The 9,408-nt window shown below is 37.2% G+C and overlaps 1 protein-coding gene across 1 annotated transcript; it reads left to right on the top strand.

Annotated features, from left to right (window-relative positions):
- Nucleotides 1–2,317: 2,317 nt before the first annotated feature.
- On the top strand, nt 2,318–9,152 carry stard5 (StAR related lipid transfer domain containing 5). Its single transcript, XM_006628627.3, has 7 exons — nt 2,318–2,580; nt 2,715–2,856; nt 3,335–3,384; nt 4,063–4,195; nt 5,373–5,490; nt 6,627–6,720; nt 7,651–9,152. The coding sequence occupies exons 1-7, from the start codon at nt 2,570–2,572 to the stop codon at nt 7,799–7,801; spliced, it is 699 nt and encodes a 232-aa protein (XP_006628690.3). The 5' UTR covers nt 2,318–2,569; the 3' UTR covers nt 7,802–9,152.
- Nucleotides 9,153–9,408: the final 256 nt, after the last annotated feature.

The following is a 9,408-nucleotide window of genomic DNA, read 5'->3' as shown; positions in this document are numbered from 1 at the left end:
TATTCCTCAAGAGAAGTGTTTTAGCATATAGAAGCCTCTACAAAGTCTGAAGCCTGTCATCGTGACACCAGCACAATTAAGTGATGCCAAAACATAGTGATGAAGTTAGTAATAACCAGAACCTACCTACTAAAAGACATTTTGGTGAGCAGCCACTGCTACAGTAGCTCTTCAGCCTGCCTTGGATGTTTTCAAACACGCCCTCCCCATTCTTCTCTGCCACTCCATCTCTTCACCCCTAAAAGTTCACTCTTAAATACCTGAACACCTGTCTGGTCCACTGTCACTGCAAAAGTTCACTATTTTCCCACTTTACAATTACAAACACATTGCTTTTAGCCAAATTACCTTGGCTTGTTGATTATAGGCTCTCAAAGCCTCCTGATGGGTAGTACCTGATTTTAGTTTAGAACTCAGATCAGAACATGATTTTACAGTAGTTTGAACCTTCATTATTAACAATCACTGCCATATCATTTGCATGACCACCTGGACTGGTCTTTTAAGGACATTTGGAATAGACAGGCCAGTGGTAGTGTAAAAGTATTCACACCCTATGGTATGCCATTATGTTAAATTACAAACTGCTGCATAAGCAGTTTCCTCCTTGCCTGTTGCTGGGTTAGGAGGGGCAGCCTGATCTTGGTTGTGTCTTGTTGCCTTCTACCTTCTGCTTCTTAAGGATCAACATCACCACGCTCAAAGAGATACAGTATTAAGGGTCTTTAAACATTTCAACTAATTTTGTGTTTCATTAGGGTAATTTGGGGAACTTGATTCATTCAAGTTTGTTAAAGCAAAGGGTTAGAATACTTACTGGAAACAATCATCACTTCTTTTGCATTTTTTACCTATTATTTATTTACTTCTTTTTGTTTTCTGCTTTAAATGTGTGAAGTAGGTTTTCTATATAACAAATACCAGTTGCTGCTTCAAAGTGTCATGACTGCAAGCTTTAAACAACAGAATGTGTGAGGGACTGGCATCACAAACAGGATGTATCCTGCCTGTTGCACCAGTTGCTCTGGCTCCCCCATGACCCTGTATTAAATTAAGTGATTAGATAATGTACAGATATTTAAATTCACTAAATGCACTACTTAAGCCTCATTTAGAATATTGCATATCATTTTGGTCACAATAATAATTTCTGGGGTCAATCCAGAGAAGAGCAACCAGATGCATTCTGGGACTTAGAATAGAGAAGATGCCAAGAGACCGGATACAAGTACTGTGCTTCAGAATGACCTGTGAACCCCATGGACACAAGCGAAAACCTTGTGGAAGTGCACTTGAATCTGAGAATAGGAGGAGGTGGTAGGAGTGCGGAACAAGCTACTCAGCTATGAGGCTGAAGCCAGTAACTTGGCATACTGTATAAGCACCTGAATGACAGCCTTGGATCAATAAGCTGCTAACCACTAAATGGGCCAGACAGCCACATGGCCTCTCCTTGTTTGTAACCTAATGTTATAGATTCCTATAGAACTGACATAACATTAAACATTTTATAGGTTTATTCCATGCTGAAAAAAAGAAGAAGGAAAACACAATGTTTCGGCCGTGGAGCCATTGGGACTTGTTTTTAGAATAAAAAAGATAGGCTTTGTAAATATCCAACATTAGAAATATATTTGTTTACATTTTATTTTATTTAATTTAGAGCACAAAAGGACGTGTGACCTACAGTAGCCTGTGACTGTAGCCTACGTGCTACCAATACTGCTTGCAAAATGTGACTTTAGTCACAGATACTTCTCCCAGATGATATAAGATATTGATCCTGTTGTGCAACGTATATTATTACGCATCTCAAAACAATATTTCCGGGAAAAGATCAAGATTCAGCTATATGTAATTCAGCCTATAGAGCAGGAATTGTCAACCCCAATCCTCGAAGTCTGCATTCCTACACCTGCTACAAGAAATTTCAGTTCGCATCTAATTAAGAGTTAAAACACAAGTGATTATCCAAATGGTTAATACAATAACCTAAATATCAGAAGTGCAGAGAAAATCAAAGAAACCCCACGTCCATGCAATAGAGTTTACACTGTGCTGTAATGCCTGAATTGTGTGTACTGCCATTTAATTGTACGAAAAGTGATGTGCGATGTCCTTATCAATGTTTCTGCCAGACTCCCATTCCCGTGGCTAACAGCGCATCGGCGACAACAATATTGGATTTAAAGCTGCGTTACATCAGAAAGGGTAGATTGCGTAACGCACAATATTCCGATTAAAATGAATCCCTAAGATTTCACTACCTGGTTTCATTTAGCTGCATGTGCGCTGGGAGGTGTAGTTACAGATGCTTGTGAACACTTGGAATCACTCAGCGTTGCAGCTGAGAAGGACTGCAAATCCCAGAATTCAGTTTTCTTGCGGACGAAAATGTTAGCAGTGGCAAGGCAGCGCTCTTCCTTTATGAACGTTTTACCGGCAAATAAAAACAGCAGAATTTGTTATTTTCGTGTGACAGTTAAACACTTCATAGTTTAACTCATTTACATTTCTTCAAGAAATTGTTGATGCATATACAGTACAGTACGAATGTGAAAAGATATCGATGACCGTTGGGTATGGGTTTAAACGGTTAATTCAATTTGATATTTCTGTTTCTAGATGCGGTATTTGCGGTATTGTTTGAACATAACAGTTTGAAGGTTGTGCTTTGACTGTGGTGCTATAGCTCCGGACTGGACTTTTGACAGGTGGAGCCGAGCTGACAGGCACCTGCGCTCACCGCGGCGCTCTGTTCCTACCATGGATTACAAGCACATTGCGAGCACAGTGGCTGACAACCTCCTCAACTGCAGCAAAGACCAGACAGGGTGGAAAGTGTGCAAGAAAACGGTAAGCCCATGAGCAATAAGAAGCGAACATGACAAATATGCCTCAGTTTGTACCAGATAACTCAGTTTTATGTTAACTATCACAGCCAGTGTCAGAAACGATCTGCCCAGGGGTTTGAATGACATTCGCTCGTGGTACTGGCGCGTTCGGTAATTGTTCGTCTTCGCCTGGACAACAACACAATCTTTGCCATTTCGGCTGCTCTGTATAATGATTATGTACAGACGAAATCGTTCAACTGACGACTTGATGAAAATAGATATATTTTAAATGTCCCGGTTTTACAATTTACTGTATAACTCACCTAACAGTTTAAACCAACTAGCTACTTTACTGTACATAATTCTTTGTTTTTTTGGATTTATGTGTAAATAGCACTTCCTTTAGTAGTGTCTGGGAAATGCTAACATCCTCTAATAGCAGCAGAATATAATGTCGACACTTTACTCACATTTTTCTTTGTCAATTCTGCATTTAGAATGAAGTAACAGTTCACTGGAGGCCTTCAACCGAGTTTCCAGGAAATTTGTAAGTCAATTTGTGTAACCAAATAAATCACTTTATGTTGTTATTATTATCATCAATAATAATATCATCATCAGCCAAGTTGCATTGCAATACAGACAATTTACATTAATTGCAAGTACAATGAACAATACATTCGGGTGCAATAGGGTGAAATACATGGGATTAATGGAATTACAATAGGACTAGAATGGCCGGGGTGAGCAAACAGATGTGATAATAAGATTTAAACTAGTTTACAGGTACCATCGAGACAAATCATGTAGATATGTATACCTTGTTTGCAATTCAATTCAATTATATTAGTAGCTTCAGCCTCCAAAGCAACGCTGTATAAATGTTAGTGAAGTGTACCTACAGACAAGATACATTACCCAAACTGCTTCAACATACAGTACCACTGTGGATTAACTGGTACCAATGCGTCATTTTTACTGATACTAAATATAAAAGACTTTAAATATTTATATTTAAAAAAGGAAGCAGTTGTTTCTTAACCTCCATAGGTTGCTTTGTAGAAAAGCAGCATTTAAATGAAAAACAGAAATACAGTACAGTAGCAGTGGTGTTAGCAGCATGTCACCCACCAGTGGTTAGTTAGCCCCTGGAGTTACAGGTAGTGTGTGGGACCTTGCTCTGCTGCTACATCACTGTCTTCGGGGTTCACTTTCACCCTCCCAGATACAAAGGAGTGGGCGCTGTCAATGGGAGCCCAGAAAAGGTGTGGGGGTGCCTGGAACCAGTGCCAGATGGGCTCAGAGTCAAGTGGGACAACAATGTCAAGAGGTTTGAGCTCATAGAAAAGATCGATGACGTAAGTTTCCTCGAACGCTGTCGTGTTGTATGAAATCAGACCCGCTACCGTGCTTTAGCCTTTGCTTTCCTACTGCTGCACTGTTTGTCATTCGTTCTGATTGGGTTTGTGTATTTATGGCAGCAAAACGTAAGCTATACATGCAAAATGTGGTGCTTGAAAAGTCTACTTATAAGAGAGACTCTTTTTTGTTTTGTATGTGTTTTGTGTGACACGTCATTTGCACTTTCTGTAGTGTGTTGAGATGTTGTGTTAAAATTGAACATTGTACTAGTACGACCTCGTTTAATATTGGCCACGTAGCGAAAGGCTTTGCTGCGCTGGAATCAGTCCAGACAAGAGCATCCGGATTCCAGAATTAAGGGAATGTCCTAAACTGACTTGTTAGTCTTGAACAGAGACATCTACAAGGAGACCTGATATTAGTATTCAGAAGACTCAAAGACTTTGACCAAGTCAACTCAGGAGATTTCTTCAGAATCAACAGTGAATCATAAAATAGAGGACGCAAGTAGAACTACGTTGCGGTACATTTAAAACGAAGAACAAGACACACTTATTCCCCAAAGAAATGGGGGTTCTGGAACAAACTTCCACGGCATGCTGTTGAAGTTCATGCCCTAGCTAGTTCCATGAAATGGCTAGATGAAGTCTTTGATTTAATTAACTGCTAACTACCAAATGCTTTTGTAGTCGATGTGCCTGCTGTCTTTTGTAACTGTTCCTGCTGTATGTTCATATGGCATCCTGAGTGCTCTCATTAGGGATTGACTAGAGTTACATCTTTCGTCTGATCCAAAAATTATTTTTCTAATGTGAAACAGTAATCTAGGTGCAGTTCCAGTGAACTGAGATCACTATTATTTGCATCTTAGTAAGTTAACCCGACCTCTGCTGGTTATGCCTTTTTGTCAATTATTACAGCACATACCACTTCCTGAGATGAATGAGTATTTCATTAGAAGCTTAGAAGAAGCTTCATGAACAGGTATTGTTTAATGGGGTAATATTGGTTATACTTAGTAAACTAGTTAATAACCTTGTTTCAGAAACAGGATGTCCATACTGTATATTTGCTGCTGTACTGTATACAGTATGTATACAAATGGTAAATATGTCCATGGTGCTGATGAGTTATGTGGAGCACATTGTCCTTGCCTCATTTTCTATCCTGCAGAATGTGTCTGTGTGCAGAACGGTCACTCCCTCTGCTGCAATGGGCCTTATATCGCCTCGAGACTTCGTGGATGTTGTTTTAGTTAAGCAATATGAAGATGGCACCATTACTTCAAATGGTGAGTAGTCGATTTTTCTCAGTGCTGAAACTTAAGACGAAGTTGTGTGCCTTTCAGTCATTAGTCTTCAGTTTGGCGCTAGCTCACATTGGCAAACACTTAAAAAAGAAGTATATTCCATCTCCATTCTATTTTGAAATATGTGTTGACTTAAAGGATAATATGGGTTAGCCCTTAAGTCATGGTAATAAACATCAGACTGTGAGGTACAAACCAATAGAATGTAGTAGTACATTTTAATTAGCTCTAAAACAGAGAAGTCATGCAATTTTTTCCATTTTTCGTGTTTCTGGTACATGTAATTATCCATGAAGCAAATAAACATGGTTTTGATTTTGTTGTAATGTGATTTTGTCATAGAAATTATATTTATAAATTTCTTTAAGTATCTAATTTAATTTGTAGATTAAGCAAAGAAATATGACCGCATCTTATCCAAAGAAATTGTGAATGCATTTGATTTTCACGGTTTGTGAAAGACACTTTGTTTGAAAAAAAAAATAACTTACAAGATTTGGAGCAGTGCCATTACTTGTGTTCAGAACCTTTAGAGTGCCATGCAACAGTCTCACCACTTCCAGATATGTCCTGTGTTGAATTGTTTTCAAAAAACAATCTATTTAAATTACTAAAGATGCTTACAGGTTTTCTTTAAAAGTGCATTATTTTTAATCAGAACTTCAATGCTCAAACTGATCATGATTATGGACCAAAGAAGTTAAATGTCAGCAAAAAATGCAAAGAAAAAATCAACAAAATCTAAATTTTGTTGATTGCATTCATCTTGCATTGCATCACAGATATTCACTCCTCTGAATCAAGCTCAACTTTTTGAAAATTCCTCTGGCAGTTAGATATACTGTAGTTCTACCAACATTGCACACCAGGATGAGGCAGTTTTCACTTGTATTAACTAATATTATTGTGTTGCAAGAACACGGGGTTGCACACTATCATCGGTGTGACAAGTAAAATATTGGCCCAGAGGCATGGTTAATGATTTTTCCAGTGAAAATCACTGAAAATCAAGTGCATTCGCAGTTCAAAGAAAGTATGGCTTTAAGGCTTGGTGTGAATACTCAGATTTAGTGCATTGCTTTTAAATACCGCCTTATGAGAACGCTGTCATTCTTTAGCAACCAATGTGGAACATCCTGACTGCCCACCCAAACCAGGCTATGTCCGAGGGTACAACCACTCCTGTGGGTGTTTCTGTGTTCCCATTCCAGGGTAGGTTATACTTGAATGCTTTCCACAAACTGAGCCGAACAGATTAGACTAATAAGGGGAGGGAAGGTGATGGCAGAGGAAGTGGGGCTAGTTCTTCAATACTAATGACTTTCTTAAGCTATTAATTAATTAATTAATTAATTAATTAATTAATTAATAGGATTTTACTTTATTAGTTAATTTATTAATTGATCATTATTAATTAAAGGAATTAGTTAAATGAATTAGTCAAGCTGTCCTGCAGGCACAAGATCTTTAAACTTTCCTAGAAAAGTTCAAATAGGGAGGTGTATGGTTTCTGTTTTCTGTATTCTCATTATCACCTTAATTAATAATAATATTCTAAGTGTAGATAGTATTTTTATGTGCATTTTATTTTAAGCATGGGTATATCCATGGTGTTCTTTGAAAAGCATTGTAAGAGTGGCCTATGTAATAATACTGCACAGGCAATAATTTGGATTGCAGTTATTATAAAAGGTCAGATGAGGGTAACAGAGATTACTGACGCGTTACTTCTTGTGAAGCGCAGTATGTTTACATACGCTATTAGCGTTGGATTTTTTTTGTGAAAGTAAAAATAATCTTTCTTTTAAATACCTTATTTCCAAAATGTAACAATTTTAGAAGACGCCCAAGGAATGGAAGTTCACACAATGTAAAAAAAGGGAAAGAGGGACAAGCCTCTCACCAGAAAATTTGCAGAAGCAAAGTGTATCCCATTAATACTTTCCATATAAACAGAAGGTGACATTCACCATCTGTAAATGTTGCATCTGTATTCAACGATTGCACCACCAAACCCGTGCTGAGTAGTATCTGGAGAAATAAGTACAGGCCCTGCGCATGGCGTGAGATGCAGCTTATGCACAGTCACTATTGGAATAGTTTCTTCTCATTCCATTCTTTCCATGTCCCCTTGTTTTCCAGAGAGCCAAACAAGACACAGCTGTTAAGCTTTTTTCAGACCGACCTGGGAGGCTTTCTCCCACGATCTGTGGTGGATTCCTTCTTCCCCTCCAGTATGGCCGAGTTTTACAGCAACCTGGCAAAAGCAGTGAAAACACTCAAAGACAATTGACAGTCCTTATTAGAAATTTAAAAAAACAATCACATCAAACTGAAACTTTGTTTATTCCAATTACTGGAAAACTGTACCTTTATTCCTGACTGTACAGCGGTATCACAGATGCTGCCAAATGCCCTTTAATGTCACAGAAAAAAGTACTTGAATATCAGTATATAATAGTATATCAGTATATAATAATATAAGTATATAATATATCAGTATGAAGTATAAAGTACTGAATATCAAACAGTATTTATTACCACTATAGATCAAATTTAATTTAAAATACAAATATTAAATTTGTATAATGAAATGTGCTTTTTGTAGATGGTCTTTTATTTCTATCTTGTGACTCTACTAATCGCTTAGTTGTTTTGTCAAATTTTCACTGACATTCCATTTTTTTTTAAATGGTTATTTAGGCTAACAGGCTAGGTACAGGGTGTATACCATTTCTGTGAAGAGTGATTGGGTGAGACTGATTTTTTTTACATCTACCACAGAAGCATACTGCGAGGTAATTTATTTTGTAAAGAAGATAAGACTGTACTGTGTTGTTGGTGTATACTGGTGTATACTAAAAGCTAGGCATTTTTTAAAGGTTTGCCAATAGTCATTAGCTGTGACAGAGCTAGTAGTAAAACTGCGGTCCGTTAGGTAAAACAGAGAGCCAGCATGAATAATGTACAACTTGTTAATGTTCCTCTTGAGTCATGAATTTCTCTGTAAACTGTTAATTAAGTGTACGGATACCAGCTGTGTTGGTCCACTGTTCCCTGCCTTCTTCACACTGAAAAACACTTTTTTAATTATTTGAGTTGTTACTTAAGTACATTCAGACATAATTGTGAGTTTGCTTATTTGGTATTGGCTAATATGCATGGTCTCATTTTTTAGATTTTTAATTTCTGAAATTAAATTGAAGATTTTCATTCATTCTGTGTCATGCATACTCAGGATATGTCTACGTTTATACATTGTCCGCCCTGGAAAACTTTATTTAGCAGTAATATAAAGATCAGTTTTAATATTGATGAGTAGACTATACAGTATAAACAGTACCAATGCTATGCTATATGTTTCTGTCACTTACAATTATTGTGTTTTAGCATTTGTGTGTATCGGTCTTGAATTAAGAGATGACGTTTGGTCATGTACACTGTACAAGTTGATTATATTTTAGATTATTTGATCATTTATTTTTAGAACACTTTTGTAATAGATATCCTAATGAATGAGATATGGACATACCTTAATATGTGAATCAATTAATATGTGAATCAATTGCTGCTATTAGAAAACAATCACCTAAATGTACTTGGCATTATAATATTTAATAAAATGAGATAACTGCAACACTGAGGTTGGCAGTGTGTACGAGTGATATATTTTGTGCATTTACTGTGTTTTGTATCTAAATTTCAGATTTATATTTTGACTTATTTCACAGAGTGAAAGTACCAGTGTTGTTGCATCAGAAATGGTGAACAGTGTTCAAATGACATTATCATGGGATTGAAGTAGAAACTCCAGTCTTCTTTAATTAGAATGTCCTGAAGAGACCATGCAATGAAATGGCTGAGCTGGTTGGATTTGGCTTGAATGGTCCATTTCATAGT

The sequence above is a fragment of the Lepisosteus oculatus genome, chromosome 5 (assembly GCF_040954835.1).
Source record: "Lepisosteus oculatus isolate fLepOcu1 chromosome 5, fLepOcu1.hap2, whole genome shotgun sequence".
Lineage (NCBI taxonomy): Eukaryota > Metazoa > Chordata > Actinopteri > Semionotiformes > Lepisosteidae > Lepisosteus > Lepisosteus oculatus.
The sequence above is the reverse complement of the archived record's forward strand: the minus strand, read 5'-3'. Positions and strand labels throughout refer to the sequence as shown.